At 40.7% G+C, this 24,706-nt stretch overlaps 1 protein-coding gene across 1 annotated transcript in view; it reads left to right on the top strand.

Annotated features, from left to right (window-relative positions):
• cfap65 (cilia and flagella associated protein 65) overlaps nucleotides 1–24,706 on the top strand; it is a gene marked incomplete at both ends in the record, with an annotated part of 148,953 nt that overhangs the window by 96,646 nt on the left and 27,601 nt on the right. The window contains 5 exons of the mRNA XM_084314146.1: nucleotides 12,878–13,006; nucleotides 13,556–13,769; nucleotides 18,712–18,834; nucleotides 19,947–20,037; nucleotides 22,276–22,361. Coding sequence (XP_084170272.1) covers nucleotides 12,878–13,006; nucleotides 13,556–13,769; nucleotides 18,712–18,834; nucleotides 19,947–20,037; nucleotides 22,276–22,361 — 643 coding nt within the window. The remainder of the gene's footprint in view (nucleotides 1–12,877; nucleotides 13,007–13,555; nucleotides 13,770–18,711; nucleotides 18,835–19,946; nucleotides 20,038–22,275; nucleotides 22,362–24,706) is intronic.

Below are 24,706 nucleotides of genomic sequence, written 5' to 3'. Positions count from 1 at the left end.
TCAAAAAGTACACAGTAAAAATATTTCATATAATTTGTACAGGTAGTCTAAGAGGTACTAAGTACAACCATGGCAGTTTCATAAGGTGCTTATGGGAAAATCTTTTTTTATCCCACATCAAAGTTAGTCGAAAATGCTGATTCTGGGGACTTTGAAACTGAAATTACTCAAAAAGTACACAGTAAAAATATTTCATATAATTTGTACAGGTAGTCTAAGAGGTACTAAGTACAACCATGGCAGTTTCATCAAGTGCTTATGGGAAAATCTTTTTTTATCCCACATCAAAGTTAGTCGAAAATGCTGATTCTGAGGACTTTAAAACTGAAATTACTCAAAAAGTACACAGTAAAAATATTTCATATAATTTGTACAAGTAGTCTAAGAGGTACTAAGTACAACCATGGCAGTTTCATAAGGTGCTTATGGGAAAATCTTTTTTTATCCCACATCAAAGTTAGTCGAAAATGCTGATTCTGGGGACTTTGAAACTCAAATTACTCAAAAAGTACACAGTAAAAATATTTCATATAATTTGTACAGGTAGTCTAAGAGGTACTAAGTACAACCATGGCAGTTTCATCAAGTGCTTATGGGAAGAATTGTTTTTATCCAACATCAAAGTTAGTCGAAAATGCTGATTCTGAGGACTTTGAAACTCAAATTACTCAAAAAGTACACAGTAAAAATATTTCATATAATTTGTACAGGTAGTCTAAGAGGTACTAAGTACAACCATGGCAGTTTCATAAGGTGCTTATGGGAAAATCTTTTTTTATCCCACATCAAAGTTAGTCGAAAATGCTGATTCTGGGGACTTTAAAACTGAAATTACTCAAAAAGTACACAGTAAAAATATTTCATATAATTTGTACAAGTAGTCTAAGAGGTACTAAGTACAACCATGGCAGTTTCATAAGGTGCTTATGGGAAAATCTTTTTTTATCCCACATCAAAGTTAGTCGAAAATGCTGATTCTGGGGACTTTGAAACTCAAATTACTCAAAAAGTACACAGTAAAAATATTTCATATAATTTGTACACGTAGTCTAAGAGGTACTAAGTACAACCATGGCAGTTTCATAAGGTGCTTATGGGAAAATCTTTTTTTATCCCACATCAAAGTTAGTCGAAAATGCTGATTCTGGGGACTTTGAAACTGAAATTACTCAAAAAGTACACAGTAAAAATATTTCATATAATTTGTACAGGTAGTCTAAGAGGTACTAAGTACAACCATGGCAGTTTCATCAAGTGCTTATGGGAAAATCTTTTTTTATCCCACATCAAAGTTAGTCGAAAATGCTGATTCTGAGGACTTTAAAACTGAAATTACTCAAAAAGTACACAGTAAAAATATTTCATATAATTTGTACAAGTAGTCTAAGAGGTACTAAGTACAACCATGGCAGTTTCATAAGGTGCTTATGGGAAAATCTTTTTTTATCCCACATCAAAGTTAGTCGAAAATGCTGATTCTGGGGACTTTGAAACTGAAATTACTCAAAAAGTACACAGTAAAAATATTTCATATAATTTGTACAGGTAGTCTAAGAGGTACTAAGTACAACCATGGCAGTTTCATAAAGTGCTTATGGGAAGAATTGTTTTTATCCAACATCAAAGTTAGTCGAAAATGCTGATTCTGAGGACTTTGAAACTCAAATTACTCAAAAAGTACACAGTAAAAATATTTCATATAATTTGTACACGTAGTCTAAGAGGTACTAAGTACAACCATGGCAGTTTCATAAGGTGCTTATGGGAAAATCTTTTTTTATCCCACATCAAAGTTAGTCGAAAATGCTGATTCTGAGGACTTTGAAACTGAAATTACTCAAAAAGTACACAGTAAAAATATTTCATATAATTTGTACAGGTAGTCTAAGAGGTACTAAGTACAACCATGGCAGTTTCATCAAGTGCTTATGGGAAAATCTTTTTTTATCCCACATCAAAGTTAGTCGAAAATGCTGATTCTGGGGACTTTAAAACTGAAATTACTCAAAAAGTACACAGTAAAAATATTTCATATAATTTGTACAGGTAGTCTAAGAGGTACTAAGTACAACCATGGCAGTTTCATAAAGTGCTTATGGGAAAATCTTTTTTTATCCCACATCAAAGTTAGTCGAAAATGCTGATTCTGAGGACTTTGAAACTCAAATTACTCAAAAAGTACACAGTAAAAATATTTCATATAATTTGTACAGGTAGTCTAAGAGGTACTAAGTACAACCATGGCAGTTTCATAAGGTGCTTATGGGAAAATCTTTTTTTATCCCACATCAAAGTTAGTCGAAAATGCTGATTCTGGGGACTTTAAAACTGAAATTACTCAAAAAGTACACAGTAAAAATATTTCATATAATTTGTACAAGTAGTCTAAGAGGTACTAAGTACAACCATGGCAGTTTCATAAGGTGCTTATGGGAAAATCTTTTTTTATCCCACATCAAAGTTAGTCGAAAATGCTGATTCTGGGGACTTTGAAACTCAAATTACTCAAAAAGTACACAGTAAAAATATTTCATATAATTTGTACACGTAGTCTAAGAGGTACTAAGTACAACCATGGCAGTTTCATAAGGTGCTTATGGGAAAATCTTTTTTTATCCCACATCAAAGTTAGTCGAAAATGCTGATTCTGGGGACTTTGAAACTGAAATTACTCAAAAAGTACACAGTAAAAATATTTCATATAATTTGTACAGGTAGTCTAAGAGGTACTAAGTACAACCATGGCAGTTTCATCAAGTGCTTATGGGAAAATCTTTTTTTATCCCACATCAAAGTTAGTCGAAAATGCTGATTCTGAGGACTTTAAAACTGAAATTACTCAAAAAGTACACAGTAAAAATATTTCATATAATTTGTACAAGTAGTCTAAGAGGTACTAAGTACAACCATGGCAGTTTCATAAGGTGCTTATGGGAAAATCTTTTTTTATCCCACATCAAAGTTAGTCGAAAATGCTGATTCTGGGGACTTTGAAACTGAAATTACTCAAAAAGTACACAGTAAAAATATTTCATATAATTTGTACAGGTAGTCTAAGAGGTACTAAGTACAACCATGGCAGTTTCATAAAGTGCTTATGGGAAGAATTGTTTTTATCCAACATCAAAGTTAGTCGAAAATGCTGATTCTGAGGACTTTGAAACTCAAATTACTCAAAAAGTACACAGTAAAAATATTTCATATAATTTGTACACGTAGTCTAAGAGGTACTAAGTACAACCATGGCAGTTTCATAAGGTGCTTATGGGAAAATCTTTTTTTATCCCACATCAAAGTTAGTCGAAAATGCTGATTCTGAGGACTTTGAAACTGAAATTACTCAAAAAGTACACAGTAAAAATATTTCATATAATTTGTACAGGTAGTATAAGAGGTACTAAGTACAACCATGGCAGTTTCATCAAGTGCTTATGGGAAAATCTTTTTTTATCCCACATCAAAGTTAGTCGAAAATGCTGATTCTGGGGACTTTAAAACTGAAATTACTCAAAAAGTACACAGTAAAAATATTTCATATAATTTGTACAGGTAGTCTAAGAGGTACTAAGTACAACCATGGCAGTTTCATAAAGTGCTTATGGGAAAATCTTTTTTTATCCCACATCAAAGTTAGTCGAAAATGCTGATTCTGAGGACTTTAAAACTGAAATTACTCAAAAAGTACACAGTGAAAATATTTCATATAATTTGTACAAGTAGTCTAAGAGGTACTAAGTACAACCATGGCAGTTTCATCAAGTGCTTATGGGAAAATCTTTTTTTATCCCACATCAAAGTTAGTCGAAAATGCTGATTCTGAGGACTTTAAAACTGAAATTACTCAAAAAGTACACAGTAAAAATATTTCATATAATTTGTACAAGTAGTCTAAGAGGTACTAAGTACAACCATGGCAGTTTCATAAGGTGCTTATGGGAAAATCTTTTTTTATCCCACATCAAAGTTAGTAGAAAATGCTGATTCTGGGGACTTTGAAACTCAAATTACTCAAAAAGTACACAGTAAAAATATTTCATATAATTTGTACACGTAGTCTAAGAGGTACTAAGTACAACCATGGCAGTTTCATAAGGTGCTTATGGGAAAATCTTTTTTTATCCCACATCAAAGTTAGTCGAAAATGCTGATTCTGGGGACTTTGAAACTGAAATTACTCAAAAAGTACACAGTAAAAATATTTCATATAATTTGTACAGGTAGTCTAAGGGGTACTAAGTACAACCATGGCAGTTTCATAAAGTGCTTATGGGAAAATCTTTTTTTTATCCCACATCAAAGTTAGTCGAAAATACTCATTGTTCTATAAAAAGGACTTTGAAACTCAAATTACTCAAAGTACACAGTAAAAGTAGTTAATATTATTTGTGCAAGTAGTCTTGAGAAGTATTAAGTACAAACATGGCAGTGTAATAAACTACTTATGAAATAATAGAAATGAACCACATGCCATCCTTTACTTTGAAATCCTCACCGGAAGTGTTCCTCTGTGGAATTGTCTGTAGCTTTTGTTTAGTGGTCGAATATACTGCGCGTCCTATTGATTCGATGTTCAATAATACTGCACAATACATACGAAATGTCCTATTGATTAGACTAAACGTCCTATTGATTCGATGTGCATTCAATGTCATATTAAGTATTTCTGTAAGATCTACTTGCGAGACTGTGTTCAAAAGTCACGTCGGTTCATTACAACAGCCTCCCAGGGTTGTTTGAATGCATTACCGTAAACCTGGAACTAATCGCGCACTCGAAAAACAAGAGCGGCTCACTTGACCACGCAAAAGCAAAAGACGGCTCACTTGACCGCAGTGCTTAAAGGCTAGCGTAGCTTTTGGTGACCGCTGCACTGACGCAGATTGAAAGGTGGATTTATCATGGTGGGTCGTGTATGTTTTGATAGTTCGTTTTTCGTTTAAAACCGGAAATACAAGGTGTTTTCCTATTTCCGTTTAAAACCAAAATCGCAAAAACGGGGGAAACCGAAATACGGAGCTGTTTTTCGTATTTTTGTGTCAGAATCAAATGAAAAAAAGGAGTAAATAATGGGCCGATTTTGGTCCGTGTACGTTTTTCGTTTTTGATGTGAAGAATGGAGAACGGAACCACGTGACAAGTACGTTTTTCAATGTAAAAGCATATATTTATGTTATACATATTCGTGGTTCCGTTAAAAACAAAAAACGAACTATCAAAACGTACACAGACCAAAATCGCCCCATTATTTACTCCTTTTTTTCATTTGATTCTGACACCAAAATACGAAAAACAGCTCCGTATTTCAGTTTTTTCGATTTTGGTTTCAAACGGAAATAGGAAAACACCTCGTAGGCTATTTCCGTTTTTTTCTCGTTTTTTTGTATTTCCGTTTGAAACAAAAAACGAACTATAAAAACGTACACGGACCATGGTGTTTGAAAAGTAAATTATCATGGTGTTAGAAGGCCTAAAGTTTAAACCATTGCTGCAGTGGTACATTTCTCAATGCTAAAGATATCAGTGAGGAATTTACATATTTGGGAAACAGCATTTTAATATGGTCTGGGTTGAAAAATAGTGAACCTATTCTTTAAAAGCTATTTACAACATATATTTTACAGGATATAAAACAGTTTAACAGTTAAAGTTAATTCGAGTGCCGTTGAGCTTTTTCCTTTCTCTTTCCTAACTCTCCTTCTCTCCTCTCCTTCTGTCCTCATATACTCCTGTTTTCTCCTCCTGTCCTCTCATTCTCTCCTCCTGTACTCCCCTTCTCTACTCCTGTCCTCTCCTTCTCTCCTCATGTCCTCTCCTATTCTTCTGTCCTCTCCTTCTCTCCTCTATCTCTCCCCCTCTCTCTCCCTCCCCCTCTCTATCTTCCCCAATCTCTCCATTAAACTTAAAGGAAAACTCCAACATTTTGGGAAATTAGCTTATTTGCCATCTAGCCTGGAGTTAGACAAGAAGATACATACCTTTTTTCTTCTCTGTCCATGCAGTAGGAGTAGGAAGACGTGCACCATTAGCCTAGCTTAGCGTCAGTCACTGGAAGTAGGTTCCTCCATTAGCCTAGTTCCCAACGTCTTCCTACTCCTACTGCATGCACAGAGAAGAAAAATGTATGCATCTTCTTGTCTAACTATGTAACCATGAGGCTTAGGGTATATAACAGACAGACCAAGCAATTAATATTAAATATAATTATCTTTATTGAATATTGGAATAGAAGAATAAGTTGACTTTAATACAAATAGAGTTGTCACGAAATACGTAATAAAAAGAGAGACAGACTGAATCCACCCTACTGCTCACCCTAACCTAAAATAGCCAAAGCAGTTATGACATGGAAATGGAACAATGAATATCCAAGCATAATATTCATAATATAACCTACTTAACATGCTGCTTGTTGCACACTATAAAAGGCGAACACTTATAATTACCACTTAGCTTCACCACATTTATCATAAAACACACACACATAATCACATAACGATACAATGGAATGCATGGCAATAGACACAAACGAGAGAGAGCTTAAACTTACACATTGAATGAAACACCCGGCATAGTAAACGCCACACCCAGCACACACCCGGAATGCAACGGTACGACTATTCCCCCAACCTGAGGGAAATCAGGACAGTCTGTATTATACTATTTATACCCGACAGTGCACCTAAACCTAGCGACATGACAATGCCATAATGATAAACGCTTTACACTATAGTTAAATTACTCACCAGGACACTTGAGTATTTACTCGCCACACTCTCTCTCGTCTGGTAACATGCGTGGGGAAATGAATGCTGCTGCCATCGCCCGTTCCCAACTAGAAGTGTTCGTTTCAGCCGCCATCCGGCGAGGCGGAAATACACGCCGGTGCCAGAGCCACACCCACAATACCCCCAGCTGGCCACACAGGGTTCCCAAAATCTTGGAGTGTTAAGATACATACCTTTTTCTTCTCTGTGCATGCAGTAGGAGTAGGAAGACAAGCACGTTAGCCTAGCTTAGCGTCAGTCACTGGAAAAGTAGGTTCCTCCATTAGCCTAGTTCCCAACGTCTTCCTACTCCTGCTGCATGCACAGAGAAGAAAAAGGTATGTATCTTCTTGTCTAACTCCAGGGTAGATGGCAAATAAGCTAATTTCCCAAAATGTTGGAGTGTTCCTTTAATATATTGTACCTGGATACTGGCTGGATCAGTGGGATATTTTAATGGCAACAGGAGAGCATTCAAGTTATTTGTTGTTGTGTCGTTTTAATAATTTCTCTCCCTATCATCATTTTCATCCTCGCTTTCTTTAGCATCTCCATGACCGTCTTCATCATCATTTCTCTCCATAGCATCATCTGCATTCTCTCTTTCCTCAACTTCTTCATCATTTCTCTCCATAGAATCATCTGCATTTTCTCTTTCCTCCACTTCTGCACCATCTCTCTTCCTGATATCATTATTTCCCTCTTGAATATCTCCATCTTCATTGTCTGTACTGTCTTTATCTAAGGTGGAGCAAATAATATTTGTTTTATAATAGTAATATAATTGTACTGTATATAATATTCATACTGTAGCCTACAATGTTATAATTGTATTATAAAATAATCTCATATAGCACTACCACTAGCCCTCTTGCCTTAATTGGAATAAAAAGGGTCTATGGTTGGTCAATTTAAATGTTTAAGACACATTTTTCTGTCCAAAATAAGCATTATTGGCCATGTTAGCACCAGATTCGCAGTTATAATCCAAACTATGGCTCTGTGAGACAAGCTTGTACACATAGCTAGTAGTGAGGACTTACAAATACATACCTGTATCCTTATCTCCTCCCTTACTATTGTTGCTTTGGACCCAATTTTCCAAGAGAAGCTTTCTCAGCTGCTTTTTAATATTCTTCCGATTTCTTTCTTTCCTTGGCATTCTGTAATCATAGAATATAGGCCAATGCTAAACCCACTTTTAAGTTTACTACCACTCTTAAGTTAGCTTTAAAAAGCAATTCACACTGAACTTTAAAGTACTATGGGTATATTTTGTGCACATTATACTAAAATAATTTGTACACTTTATTTCTAAATTGAGAACACAGGTTAGCATATAATCAGCTAAGCAAGGTACCTGTTTAGTTAGCTAGCTACAGTAGTAATACAGCTAGCCTACAGTAGCCTAGGCTAAAACATACTGCCATCAATAAAAGCACTTGCAGTGTACATACATTAGTATTTAGTAATGCATATTTCTTTATTTCAGATCCCCATTAGTCACTGCCTCAGCAGCGACTATTCTTCCTGGGGTCTGGATCCAAACATATAAACATTTAACAAGAATAATCAATAAAACAACATAAAAACAAAACAAATATCAATAAAACACCAATAAAATATACAAACCATTATAGAACATTAAACCATCAAAATCAGACATACAAACAAATATGTATGCCAAATTGTCTAATATAGAACAATAACAAATATACAAACATATATAACAAATCAAATATCAATAAAACAACAAATATCAATAAAACAACAAACGGAGACATCTCAGAGAAAACTAAAACGTGCTAAAAAACACCACGACATTCCATACACTAATACTCTAATACTCCTCACAGCCACTAGACAAAGACATTCCAAATCAACACATAGCTAGTAGTGAGGACTTACAAATACATACCTGTATCCTTATCTCCTCCCTTACTATTGTTGCTTTGGACCCAATTTTTCAAAGAGAAGCTTAATGCATAATTGGTAAAACAAACTCAATATTTGCAACTTCAAATAAAGCTTGCTGTATTACCTACCTCACACACAGCAGTAGGGTGCAGGGTTACAGCTCAGACTGCATTAAGCCCTCTGGCATCTGAACATTCAAGAGGGGACGTGTCTCAAACTGAAAAATTAAATGGATGGAATATTGTAGTGACAGGGCTGCTCAGAGTTGTGCCTCAAGTTCCCAGCATGCTTGGACTTTGTGCCTCAGTTAAACTAACTTACTCTAACCTAACCTAAAGGATACATTGGGGGAAAAAATTGTGACAGTGCAGATCGAGAAACATCAACATGTTAGAATCGGTTTCTTGCAAAAACTCAGAAAATATTTGCTAATGGCCATATAATGTGTTTAGAATATAAGCAGGCTTTAACTATTTTGCAACACCCCTAGACTGTCTTCATCATGGCACCCACTTTGGGAAAGCCTGCCCTAGTAAGCAGCATCACATTTTATCCACTAACAGAGCAGTCATTAAGACACGTTATTTAATTTTCTTGCTATGTTTTCACCACTCAATAGGGCACTTTAGCATGACGTTTTTCAACCATGGTGGCACATGGTCAAGTTTAGACCATTGGAGGGGCACCAATAGGGCACATCCTCTTATTTTCGCCACTCAAAGGGGCACTTTAGCGCAATGTTTTCAACTGTGGGGGCACATGGTCAAGTTTAACCATTGGAATGGCACCAATGGGCACGTCCTCTAGTTTTTTCCACTCAAAAGGGCACTTTAGGTTTAGCGCAATGTTTTCAACTGTGGGGGCACATGGTCAAGTTATTGATTACCAATAAAGTGTCCGTGTAAGTAGCCACATTCACTGATCGAATGCTTGCGTCTCACAACAATGTCTGTTCCGGCTGTAATTTAGGTGAATAAGGTCTTACCGTCAGCCCGTGGGATATCCTACAGCATTTCCCCATTATCGATCGGCATCTGGTAGATCGATATGTCCATTGGTTGATGATAAATCCCCTTATTCCATGGTGAGATCTGCGATTCGAAACGTGATACACGGTGCATGATGTTGCTTTGGGATCAGAGTAATATGATACTCCTTTGGAGGCAAAAAAATTATTCCACTCGCCCACAATGATACTGCAGTGGAGCGATGGCGCCCCTAAGAGGATCTGGCCGGTATTGCATGTTGCCGAGGGTAGATCTGCAGAGTCGATCGGGGAGTCGATCAGGGATCTTGATCCGGTTATTAATATGGAATAAAACAATAACAACTTGCCACGGCTATATACGTGCCTCTGGTCCACAACGCATGGCACCGAAACCCGTATAAACTTGTGGCTGGTCCTTAAAGTGTTAACTACCCTCCCACTCAGGGCATTTTGGGGTAGAACACATCATAGCCTACTACAAAAGCCTAGGGGTCCGCAAAGACGACTTCAAACTAGAAATGGTAACAACAGATGAAGTACTCAAAAAACTGAGCGCCCTCCAACCTAACAAGGCCACTGGCCATGACAACATCCCCTCCAAATTCCTCAGAGACTCAGCAGCCGCCATCACCCCAGTAATCACACACATAATAAACCTCTCCATAAAACAGGGACACGTCCCCAAGGACTTCAAAATTGCGAGAGTGACCCCCCTGCACAAAATGGGCAGCAAATTAGACCCAGGCAACTACCGCCCTGTTTCTATTCTTACCTCCATCTCGAAAGTCATGGAAAAAATTGTCTACGAACAGGTCGAAAAGTACTTAGCGGGAAAAAATAGAATCTACGAATTCCAATCTGGCTTCAGAACATCCCACTCCACTGACACGTGCCTTCTCTATTTGAACGACCACATCAAACAAGAGGTGGACACGGGCAAATAATACGATGCAATCCTACCTTGAGGGGAGAGAACAGATGGTGGAGGTAAACGGTACTCTATCCCTCCCCCTCACAGTGAGCTGTGGTGTTCCACAAGGAAGCATACTAGGACCGCTACTGTTCCTAATTTATGCAAATGACATGTCGTCAGCATGTGACTGCAACTTGTTCTTGTTCGCGGACGACTCAGCCCTGCTGACAAGAACAAGTTACAGGTTGAAAAAACCCTCAGCTCAGAACTCGGCAGAATCTGCACCTGGCTCGCTGATAACAAACTATCATTACACCTGGGTAAAACAGAGTCCATTCTCTTTGCATCAAATAACAAACTCAGCAAGACCGACGGCTTCTCAGTTACAGTGGGTGACAATATTGTCACAAGGAAAGATGAAATTACCTACCTAGGTTCCATCCTAGAGGCAAATCTTTCCTGTGACAAAATGACATCCAATGTAATAAAAAAAGTCAACCAACGAACTAGATCCTTGTACCGGATCTCCTCTCAAGAAACAAGAATACCCTGAAGACTCTGGCAGGAGCACTCATTCAAGGGTACTACAACTATGCTTGCAGCTCATGGTACCAAAGCACCTCAAAGGCGCTAAAAACAAGATTACAAACATCACAAAACAAACTGGTCAGACTACTACTTGACCTTACTCCTAGAACCCACCTCACCCCTGCCCACTTTGACAACCTAGGATGGCTTAGAGTAGACGACAGAGTACAGCAACTTGCAATGGGCCTGGTCTACAAGATACACTATACGACTAAGGTACCCATGTACATGTCAAAATACTTCCCAAAGTTCAGTGAATACCATGACAACAACACCAGAGGAAGCTCAACAAATCATGTTAAACCCAGATTCGGCTCAAACAAGGGACTAAACATGTTTCGCAATTATGCCACATCAATGTGGAACGCCCTACCCAAAGCTGTAAAGGAATGTGAATCCCTACCCACATTCAAAACCGCTCTTAAAGAGCACTTACTGGAGGCTGCAATTCGAAACTGGCCACCGTAAATATCCAGATCCCCCCACCCCCTCCAAATAGACAGTCTCCTCCCCACCGTATGTATATATTCCCTCCCCAGTCCCACCGTATGTATATTTCTCTCCCACCCGCCCACCCCCTCCTAATGTACAGTCTCCTCCCCACTGTATGTATATATTCTCTGTTAGGATCTATGGGTAACAGTACTGTATATTTGCATATCGTATATGTCACAAATGTAACAGTACTATATACCTGTATGTCATGTATGTCCCTATGCCATAAATGTCATGATGTCATGTATGTTGTGTATGTCATAATTGTCACTATGAATAAAAAATGGGGGACCCTGATGATGTAAACAAGACAAACGCCTTTCTCTGGTCTGCATCCCCTTAACAATTGTGTGTATTGAGCCGTACTGTATTGTACCCATTCTGCAATCTGTTAAATAAAGTTTTCATTCATTCATTCATTCATTCATTCATTCATTCATTCATTCATTCATTCATTCATTCATTCATTCATTCATTCATTCATTCATTCATTCATTCATTCTCCACCTGGTGACTTGGGCACCTTGGGCTTTTTGTGAAGCCAACTGTCACCAACCTAGGGGTGAAGTTTGATTGTGACCTAAAGTTGGACAAGCAGATCAATGCTGTGGTGGGAAAGAGTTTTTTCCAACTTAGGAGGCTGTCCAAGGTCAAACCTTTTTTTATCCCGTTCTGTTTTTGAAACTGTAATCCACGCTTTTATGACCTCTCGCCTTGATTACTGTAATGCCCTGTAACCTGTGTTGGCATCAGTCAGGCCAGTTCAGAACGCCGCTGCCCGTCTGCTAACGGGAACACGAAAGCAGGAGCACATTTCCCCATGTGCTGGCTGCCCTCCACTGGCTTCCTGTGTGTTTTTAGAATTGATGCTTAGGGGGGGGGGGGGGGGGGGGGCGTGCTTTCGCTGTGGCCGCACCAAAGCTCTGGAATGAGCTGCCACTGCCACTGTTAGGCAGGCCCCCACTCTGCAGGTGTTCAAATCACGTCTCAAGACGCATCTATTTTACTCTGGCTCTGTGTTTTAAACAGTTTTTGAGAAACCTGCCTTTTTATGTGACATATTGTACTTGTTTTTATTGTGTGCTTTTATTAAATGTTTATGTTTTATCTTATGTCGTGGGACTTGTACAGCACTTTGGTCAACTTTGTTGTTTTTAAATGTGCTTTATAAATAAAGTGGATTGGATTGGACTGATGTCTCTGTTCTCTCAGCTCTGCAACTGGACTGTCTCAGAGGAACCATCTGTTCCCGCTCCAAACTGCTGCTCCACTCCATGTTCACTCCACACAGACGGGCCCAGTACCACTGGAGCATCAGCTACCACACCCTCAGCGCTACCGGTACCACACACACACGCACGCACGCACGCGCACGCACGCACGCACGCACGCACGCACGCACGCACACACACACACACACACACACACACACACACACACACACACACACACACACACACACACACACACACACACACACACACACACACACACACACACACACACACACACACACATACATACACACACACACACACACACACACACACACACACACACATACATACATACATACATACATACATACACCTAGACAGTGTGCTCACACATGGATGGAGGCTTATTCTTTCTTTCTACATGTATCTATCTTATCTTTCTCTCTCTCTCTTTCTGTCTCTCTCTTTTCTCTCTCCTATCTCTGCCTCCATTGCTGTCCCTCTATCCCCTCCTTTCTCACTCCTCTCTCTCTCTCTCTCTCTCTCTGTATCTGCCTTTCTCTGTCTCTCTGCCCCTCTCTCTCTATCTCTATCTCTGTCTCCGCCTCTCTCTCTGTCTCTCTATCTCTGTCTTTGTCTCTCTCTCTCTCTCTCTCTCTCTCTCCCTCCCCAGGCTCAGTGCTGTCTCCTCTCCAGTCAGTGTGTGATGTTCTTGGTTTGGGGGTGCTCCCCACGCTCCAGGTGATTGACGTGCGGAGTGGGGGCAGCATGGGCGTGCTCTCCAAGCCTCAGGTCTGGAAATTCTTCTCATTGGACGACCTCAACGAGCACCTGTTGTCTGGCCCCGCTCCTCCCGAGCTCACCTATAAAATGCCTACCAGGCACAGGTACAGACCCAGACAGAATTTTTATTCATTGAGTCTAGTCTAGATTAGTTTGGTTTATAGTTGGATTTCTGAACACAGTGTTGAATCTGTCCTTCCAGAAATGTTACATTCTATGATTGTTATTATCTGTGACAGTCATCCATCCATCTGTTCCATCTTAAAATTGTAATCATCACTCGCCTACCACCGCAGAGACTCTGGCTTCAATTCCCGCTGTCAGTGGTGCCTCCGGCTTGGTCAGTAGTCCCTACGAACACAATTGGCAGTGTTCACAGGTGGCAAGCCGGTGGGGTATGAGTCCTGGTTGTTGCAAACAGCGACTCCTACTGGTCGGTCGGGGGGGGGGGGGGGGGGTGTTAGGTTTAAAACTGGATTCGTAGTTGAAGGAAAGACGATTGGTCAGCTGGAGACTGAGTAAGATGGACGAACAATTCTGCCAAACCAATTGAAAAAGATGAGCAGAGTTCTTTCTTGAAAAACGAGGGTCTGATCAAATCAAATTGAGACTGAGTCAGGCTGAACAAGCAATTCTGCTAAAAAGGTTTACTCGAGTCTGAATTCACACACGAAAAGCCACAGAACAGATCTGGACTTCACAGCATGGACTCTTCATGCAGGAAGAGCCAGTTGCAAAATGAAGCCCAGACTACTCGTTTACACACATATTTATACATATTGGTCGGTCACTCCCCGTACTGTGGTTTGATAATTGATGGTAGGGCGTAAATTAGCACACAGTACCTAATATGGGTATCAAGGTGCGGTTTATGTGTTACATTAAGAAATGGGAGAGTACCATTGGTTGAGTTATCATTGGGTGGTCCTGGGGAAGAAAGTGCTATATCATAAGATTCTGTCATGCTGTGAGATATGAAGAGCTGTCAGACCAGAGATGGGATAATAAGGTGGTTCAAAGAAAGAGAGCGTTTTATCATAGTTTCAGAGTTACTGTTAGAGAGAGACGAGGCGCAAAGATGTGGATTAAGCAAGTAGATTATTTATAGTAGGTGTTTCAAAGTAAGAGAGCACTATATCACTGATGCTAGAAATGCTGTTAGATGAGTCACCAAGGCGTAGAGCAGGGAAAGCCATATTAGGCGTGGCGTAGATATGTTCTTTTATTTATCATACTGTGTTGTGTTTGTGTGAGGCAGAGAAATACCATGACACAGCAGAGAGAGAGAGAGAGAGGGGATGTGTGTGAATGAGAGAGAGAGAGAGAGAGAGAGAGAGAGAGAGAGAGAGAGAGAGAGAGAGAGAGAGAGAGAGAGAGAGAGAGAGAGAGTTTGGCTGTGTGCTTGGGATACCGTCTTTGCTTCTCTGTGCATTACGTGTACACTAGGCATTCATGTACCACGAACAGGCTGAGCAGGGGCGGACCTTCCTACAGGCGATATAGGCGGTCGCCTAGAGCGCCACCCAGAGGGGGGCGCAAAAAAAAAATATATATATATATATATATATTTTTTTTTTTTTTTTTTTATTTATTTTTTTTTTTTTGTGCAGTTTTGGCGCCCCCCTCTATATCTGCAACCATTATTTTTACATTAAAAAAATTCTAACATAAGGGAAAATGAGCCAAAAATCTAAAACGGTCGGTCGGTCTGAGCCTCAGCTTTAGGTGTTCACATAAGTCAGAACATGCTAGAGCGCTGTGCATTGATAGAATTGAACGTTGAGGAAAGAAAGACTAACGTTAGAGAACTATGAAGAAAAAAGCAAAAAAAAAAAAAGTGGTGAATCTCGCCTAGGGCGCCAAATGGGCTAGGTCCGCCCCTGAGGCTGAGAGCAGAGAAGCTTAGTGTTGGTGTATGCAATTGCATGAGAGTGTGTGTGTGTGCACACATCTGTGTGCATTCCGGTGTGTTCATGTATGTCTGAGAGGGTGGGGTGGGTGGGTGGGTGGGTGGGTGTGTGTGTGTGTGTGTGTGTGTGTGTGTGTGTGTGTGTGTGTGTGTGTGTGTGTGTGTGTGTGTGTGTGTGTGTGTGTGTGTGTGTGTGTGTGTGTGTGTGTGTGTGTGTGTGTGTGTGTGTGTGTGTGTGTGTGTGTGTGTGTGTGTGTGTGTGTGTGTGTGTGTGTGTGTGTGTGTGTGTGTGTGTGTGTGTGTGTGGGGGGGGACATTGCAAGTGTGCAGTCACTGAAGATGTACATTTAAGATATGAGGGTGCGGTCACTGGACTCTTACAAGTGTGCATTCTAGATGGATGAGATAATCCTGTTGTAGTGGAGCTTAAATGTCACTGAAGATGTACATTTAAGATATGCTATGTCATACACAGCTGTTGGATGAAACTTTAGAGGAGTAGAGACGAGGGAGACACTATATCATTGGGGAATGTCATGCTGTTGTGTGAGAGATATTACTGAGAGAAGAGAGAGATGAGGTGCAAAGATGTAACGATTTTAGCGAATAGCTTATGTGTTATTACTGGAGAGTGTGTGTGTGTATGTGTAACTGTGTGTGTAAGGGAAGGTGAATTGCAGGCCGAGGGGTGAGTGGGCTAGGTCAAAGAAAGAAACTCCTTAATTGGGCTTAAATGTGAGAGAGAGAGTTGGGGGATCAGGAAAATGGGGGAAAAGGATCTACCTGTGGTTATTGGGTTCAATTCCAATAGGGGGGGGGGGGGGGGGCTGTTCAGCAGGGAGGGGATCTGGGGGAGATAGTTTCAAGTTTCAAGTTTCTTTAATAGTTGTCATACAGAAGTACAGAATACTTTTGTACAAAATGCTTCTTACTGTTGCGCTCCAGAGACTGTGCATGACAAGATAAGTATGAAATAAAAACATAGTAAAAATTAGAAGTAAAAAAAGAGGTCACAGTGTTCAGTTTAGACATATGTACAATGTTCGTAGACGTAGTTACTAGGGATGTCCCGATCACGTTTTTTTGCTCCCGATCCGATCCCGATCATGTGATTTTGAGTATCTACCGATACCGATATTTCCCGATCCGATCAAAATTATTTTTTTTATTTTTTTTTTTCAACAAACATGACCATGTTCACGTCTTAAACTCATACTGAGGCCTTAGTTTTGGTTTTAAATTGCATATCATCATTCATTTATTTATTGTCACACAGAGCAGAAGAATTTTGCCAAAACAAACCAATAGTATCCAGCTGCAGAACAGCAGACCAGCCACACTCTCAGACCCAAACGCATTTCCTTTGATTTAATTATACATCAAATGATTTATGAAGTTAACTTTTCACCTGGATAACGTCAACATTCAGGGTGAATGTAATGTGAGAAATTGGGATAAAAAAAATTTAAATAAAAATTATTTGGGTCTGAGATTGTGGCTGGTCTGCCGTTCTGCAGCTGGATACTATTGGTTTGTTTTGGCAAAATTCTTCTGCTCTGTGACAATAAATAAATGAATGATGATATGCAATTTAAAACCAAAACTAAGGCCTCAGTATGAGTTTAAGACGTGAACATGGTCATGTTTGTTGAATAAAAAAAAAAAAGTAAAAAAAAAAAAAAAAAAAAAATTTTTTTTTTTTTTGCCGATCCCGATCTTCGGAAAATCACGTGATCGGCCCCGATCCCGATCACGTGATCGGATCGGGACATCCCTAGTAGTTACCATACAATATACAATACTGTGCAGTGTACTAATATACAATACTATATAGTGCAAGGCATAAATGGACGAGGTGCAGTTTAGGTACAATTCACAGTAGGTGTACGAGTTGTAGTGCAAATCCTTTATCAATAAATAAATATAAAGTGTAAGTGTGTTTGTGTGATCTAAAGTGTGGAGAGTGGGTGCTGCAGTGTGTTGTTTGTTTGAGTGAGTGTGTGCGTGTGTGTGGGTGTGTGTGCTGTGTGCATTTGATGGTTGTTGCATAGTGATTATTGTTCGTTTAGCGATTTTTGTTCGTTTAGCAGCCTGATGGCCTGGGGATAGAAGCTCCTTCTGAGTCTTTCTGTGCTCGCCTTAAGACTCCGGTATCGCTTGCCTGACGGCAGCAGTTCAAAGAGGCAGTTGTTCGGGTGGCTCGAGTCCTTAATAATTCTCTTAGCCTTCCCCTTGCACCGCTTGTTGTAAATGTTCTGGAGGGTGGGAAGCCCCCCTCTAATTGTGCGTTCGGCTGAACGTGTCACTCTTTGTAGTCTGCTACGGTCTTGTGCAGTGCTATTCCCAAACCAGGAGGTGATGTTGCCGGTCAGGATGCTCTCTATTGTACATGAGTAGAAGTTCCTAAGGATCTTCTGACTGACTTGGAACTTCCTTAGGCGCCTGAGGAAGTAGAGGCGTTGTCGTGCCTTCTTCACAACACTGTCAATGTGTGTGGTCCATGTCAAGTCCTCGGATATGTGGGCTCCGAGGTACTTGAAACTGTTCACTCTCTCAACCGGTGCCCCGTCGATGCTGAGGGGGCTGTAGTCCTTGACCCCCGACCTCCTGAAGTCCACAATCATCTCTTTTGTTTTGCTAGATAGTGTGAACCTCTGCGTTCTCCCAATGAAACTCCTCGCTGTCGGGTGAAAAAAAGCGGCTGGTGACTCCACATGTATCAGAGACTGACAGTAGGTCAGTGTGTGCCATGACCAGGAAGGGAATTGGCATAACGACTAAATTGGGGGATAGGAGAAAAAGATAGAAAGGCAAACATTTGTTTAATCATAACTCCTCCTCTGTCCCTGACACCTAACAATGAGCCAGTGGATCATCTGACATTAAAGTTACTGGCAGTTTTTAAGACAGTGGTAACATGTGAATCCTTAGATACAAAGTGTGTCATGCTAGCTCACCAGGAGAGAGTATAAATATCACCTCTCAGTCTATAGTGCGCAGATACACTGGTGAGTTATTTGACGTGTTAGTTTGGCACTGCTTGTGTTGACATAATATGCGTGTGCGCACACTCAACAGGGCGGGGCTTGTCTCAGTGTTTGTTGTGACCTAATTTCTGTCACCCGTGTGTTCCGTAGTTTGTGTCGCTCTCCGTTCACGTCGGCCATGTTGGATTTCAACTTCAGCGCCACTCCTCTGGGCTCAGATCCTTCTCATGCTGTGCTGGTGTTTGAGAACACTGGTCCCATTCCTGTAACCTGGTGAGTGACTGGTCCCATTCCTGTTGACTGGTGAGTGACTGGTCCCATTCCTGTCACCTGGTGAGTGACTGGTCCCATTCCTGTCACCTGGTGAGTGACTGGTCCCATTCCTGTAACCTGGTGAGTAACTGGTCCCATTCCTGTAACCTGGTGAGTGACTGGTCCCATTCCTGTAACCTGGTGAGTGACTGGTCCCATTCCTGTCACCTGGTGAGTGACTGGTCCCATTCCTGTCACCTGGTGAGTGACTGGTCCCATTCCTGTAACCTGGTGAGTGACTGGTCCCATTCCTGTTGACTGGTGAGTGACTGGTCCCATTCCTGTCACCTGGTGAGTGACTGGTCCCATTCCTGTCACCTGGTGAGTGCCTGGTCCCATTCCTGTCACCTGGTGAGTGCCTGGTCCCATTCCTGTCACCTGGTGAGTGCCTGGTCCCATTCCTGTCACCTGGTGAGTGACTGGTCCCATTCCTGTCACCTGGTGAGTGCCTGGTCCCATTCCTGTCACCTGGTGAGTGACTGGTCCCATTCCTGTCACCTGGTGAGTGCCTGGTCCCATTCCTGTCACCTGGTGAGTGACTGGTCCCATTCCTGTCACCTGGTGAGTGCCTGGTCCCATTCCTGTTGACTGGTGAGTGACTGGTCCCATTCCTGTCACCTGGTGAGTGACTGGTCCCATTCATGTCACCTGGTGAGTGACTGGTCCCATTCCTGTCGACTGGTGAGTGACTGGTCGCTTCTTTCATGTTTTTCAATTCCTCTCCTCCCCCCCCCCCTTATCTCCTCTCCTCCCTCCTCTCCTCTCCTCTTCTCTCCTCTTCTCTTCTCCTCTCTTCTCCTCTTCTCCTCTCCTCTCCTCACTCCTCTCCTCTCCTCCCTCCTATCCTCTCCTCTTATCTTCTCTTATCCTCTCCTCACTCATCTCCTCTTTTCTCCTCTCCTCTTCTCCTCTCTTCTCCTCTCCTCTCCTCTCCTCTCCTCTCCTCTCCTCTCCTCTCCTCCATCCTCTCATCTTCTCTTCTCCTCTTCTCTCCTCCCTCCTCTCATCTTCTCTTCTCCTCTCTCCTCTCCTCTTCTCTCCTCTCCTCATGTCATCTCCTCTTCTTCTCTCAGGAGGTTCTTGTTCCCAGAGGACCTGGAGGTAGAGTTGCAGTTCTGGGAGGAGACGGGAGAGTCCAGCAGCACTGAGCCGCACCAGATGAAGGTTGGACACAGGCCTGGGTCCAATAGTGTTTGTTTTTACTTGCTATACTTTTGGCACCAGATGTGTGGGGTTCATAGGAAATGTTGTTGCTTACCGGAGGCTCTTTTCACTCTCCTGAAGACCGACCCCCGCCTGAGACCCACTCCTCTTGGGGCTCCTGGGGGTCATCGAGACCAAGCAAGCTATTCTCTGTCCTGGCTCCACGTGGTGGAACAAACTTCCCAACACAGTCAGGACAGACAGTCGAAACCATCACAGTCAGGACAGACAGCTGAAACCACCACAGTCAGGACAGACAGCTGAAACGATCACAGTCAGGACAGACAGCTGAAACCATCACAGTCAGGACAGACAGCTGAAACCATCACAGTCAGGACACAGCTGAAACCATCACAGTCAGGACAGACAGTCGAAACCACCACAGTCAGGACAGACAGCTGAAACCATCACAGTCAGGACAGACAGCTGAAACCATCACCGTCAGGACAGACAGCTGAAACCATCACAGTCAGGACAGACAGCTGAAACCATCACCGTCAGGACAGACAGCTGAAACCATCACAGTCAGGACAGACAGCTGAAACCATCACAGTCAGGACAGACAGCTGAAACCATCACAGTCAGGACAGACAGCTGAAACCACCACAGTCAGGACAGACCGCTGAAACCATCACAGTCAGGACAGACAGCTGAAACCACCACAGTCAGGACAGACCGCTGAAACCATCGCAGTCAGGACAGACAGCTGAAACCATCACAGTCAGGACAGACAGCTGAAACCATCTTCTTTTACTATTATGTATTACGCTACTATGTATATACAACTATGCTACTATACCTATACTACTACCTACTATGCTAATATGTCTATACTAAGCAGGGCCTTCGCTAGGGGCGTGCGAGCAGTGCGGTCGCACAGGGCCTCGCGAGAAGGGGGGCCTCGTGAGAAGATATTATAATTTATTTTGTATCTTTTTTTTTATAAAAATTTAAATAAATATAATGTTAACAATCACTTTCCATCACAGACCTAGTTTTGCTTTCATGCTTATATATTTCACATTAGACACGGTTGTAGAATAGTGTTCCGGGCTCTGCGGCTCTGCAGATATACTATTGGTTTCATTTAATGACCCGTTTACTTTTGTGCAAAGCATCGTGGGAGGACTAACACTCCAGCTTTACAAGTTGCTCTCTGGGAACATTCCACACTGTGCTCGTGCAGTTTGTGATGTGTGTACTAAGCTTATAGAGTTCGATTCAAATAAGGCAAAACTGCAAATCTGCATGTCATGCTTGAAAAATTTACCTGGCTTTAAGCTTGTTTATCAGGTTCCAGGGGTGTTTTATGCATTTTCCCTGTTACTGCCAGGTGTACGACTGTACAGGTGCATTGCCACTAAGCCTCGGGCAGCGCTATTATTTAAGAATACGTTGACTGTATCATATGCCCAGCCTCGGGCAGCGCTATTATTTAAGAATACGTTGACTGTATGCCCAGCCTCGGGCAGCGCTATTATTTAAGAATACGTTGACTGTATGCAAAAAAATATATTTATACATTTATTTAAAAAAAAATGTATTATATAATATATATATATTTTTTTTAACCTTTAGGGGGGGGCTCGCATTTAAATCTCGCACAGGGCCTTGCATTTCTCCCAGACGGCATACTTGTAGCACTCAATTTCGGCACTGCTAGATGAACAATACCACTTACACCACCAGAGGTCTACCCTTCCTGCTGACTTGTTGTACACAATTTGTAAGTCGTTTTGTATAAAAGCATCAGCTAAATGACTAAGTGTAAAATGTACGTAAATGTACATGTGCATTGTCATCTCTACAATCATGTTCTCAGATATTTAAATGCAGATATTTGAAAGAGAGCTAAATGATACTCATGTGAGGGAATGTTGTCACAGCTTGCTCAGAGTAATATTAATATCCTCTCAGCTATAGTTTGAGTCGTTTTTATTTGAGAAACATGAGGAAACATCCTTATTCTTGGTATCAAACAGATCTCTTTGTTGTCTAGGAGAAGTGAATGAGTTATAATGAGATCATGCAGGAACACACAACCCTTAATGAAGATTAACGTTTTCCTGCTGTCCTCGTCCCTGATTCATAAGTAGATGAAAACACATCATTGTCATTATATCAATATTATGAGTCAATATCAATGAATGAAAACACAAATGTTAGATAACTACAGTCCATGATGAATCTGTCGTTCAGGTTCAGTGTGACGACCTATTCAGCATCTCTCCATCCTCTGGAACTCTGATGCCAGGCCACCGAAAATCAGTCCACCTCAACTACAGGTTAGATACAGTACATAACCTCACCATTACACTGTCTTTATACTGTTTATACCTACAGGTTAGATACAGTACATAACCTCACCATTACACTGCCTTTATACTGTTTATACCTCAGCTACATGTTAGATACAGTACATAACCTCACCATTACACTGCCTTTATACTGTTTATACCTCAGCTACATGTTAGATACAGTACATAACCTCACCACTACACTGTCTTTATACTGTTTATACCTCAGCTACAGGTTAGATACAGTACATAACCTCACCACTACACTGTCTTTATACTGTTTATACCTCAGCTACAGGTTAGATACAGTACATAACCTCACCATTACACTGTCTTTATACTGTTTATACCTCAGCTACATGTTAGATACAGTACATAACCTCACCACTACACTGTCTTTATACTGTTTATACCTACAGGTTAGATACAGTACATAACCTCACCACTACACTGTCTTTATACTGTTTATACCTACAGGTTAGATACAGTACATAACCTCACCACTACACTGTCTTTATACTGTTTATACCTTAGCTACAGGTTAGATACAGTACATAACCTCACCACTACACTGTCTTTATACTGTTTATACCTCAGCTACAGGTTAGATACAGTACATAACCTCACCATTACACTGTCCTTATACTGTTTATACATCAACTACAGGTTAGATACAGTACATAACCTCACCATTACACTGTTTTTATACTGTTTATACCTCAGCTACAGGTTAGATACAGTACATAACCTCACCATTACACTGTCTTTATACTGTTTATACCTCAGCTACATGTTAGATACAGTACATAACCTCACCACTACACTGTCTTTATACTGTTTATACCTCAGCTACAGGTTAGATACAGTACATAACCTCACCATTACACTGTCTTTATACTGTTTATACCTCAGCTACATGTTAGATACAGTACATAACCTCACCACTACACTGTCTTTATACTGTTTATACCTACAGGTTAGATACAGTACATAACCTCACCACTACACTGTCTTTGTACTGTTTATACCTCAGCTACAGGTTAGATACAGTACATAACCTCACCATTACACTGCCTTTATACTGTTTATACCTCAGCTACATGTTAGATACAGTACATAACCTCACCATTACACTGTCTTTATACTGTTTATACCTCAGCTACATGTTAGATACAGTACATAACCTCACCATTACACTGTCTTTATACTGTTTATACCTCAGCTACATGTTAGATACAGTACATAACCTCACCATTACACTGTCTTTATACTGTTTATACCTCAGCTACATGTTAGATACAGTACATAACCTCACCATTACACTGTCTTTATACTGTTTATACCTCAGCTACATGTTAGATACAGTACATAACCTCACCATTACACTGTCTTTATACTGTTTATACCTCAGCTACATGTTAGATACAGTACATAACCTCACCACTACACTGTCTTTATACTGTTTATACCTCAGCTACATGTTAGATACAGTACATAACCTCACCACTACACTGTCTTTATACTGTTTATACCTCACCTACATGTTAGATACAGTACATAACCTCACCACTACACTGTCTTTATACTGTTTATACCTCAGCTACAGGTTAGATACAGTACATAACCTCACCATTACACTGTCTTTATACTGTTTATACCTCAGCTACATGTTAGATACAGTACATAACCTCACCACTGCACTGTCTTTATACTGTTTATACCTCAGCTACAGGTTAGATACAGTACATAACCTCACCACTACACTGTCTTTATACTGTTTATACCTCAGCTACATGTTAGATACAGTACATAACCTCACCATTACACTGTATTTATACTGTTTATACCTCAGCTACAGGTTAGATACAATACATAACCTCACCACTACACTGTCTTTATACTGTTTATACCTCAGCTACATGTTAGATACAGTACATAACCTCACCACTACACTGTCTTTATACTGTTTATACCTCAGCTACAGGTTAGATACAGTACATAACCTCACCACTACACTGTCTTTATACTGTTTATACCTCAGCTACAGGTTAGATACAGTACATAACCTCACCATTACACTGTCTTTATACTGTTTATACCTCAACTACAGGTTAGATACAGTACATAACCTCACCATTACACTGTCTTTATACTGTTTATACCTCAGCTACAGGTTAGATACAGTACATAACCTCACCATTACACTGTCTTTATACTGTTTATACCTCAGCTACATGTTAGATACAGTACATAACCTCACCACTACACTGTCTGTATACTGTTTATACCTCAGCTACATGTTAGATACAGTACATAACCTCACCATTACACTG

This window comes from Notolepis coatsorum (assembly GCF_963971535.1).
Source record: "Notolepis coatsorum genome assembly, chromosome: 5".
Classification (NCBI taxonomy): Eukaryota; Metazoa; Chordata; class Actinopteri; order Aulopiformes; family Paralepididae; genus Notolepis; species Notolepis coatsorum.
This window is presented reverse-complemented; position numbering and strand designations above follow the sequence as displayed.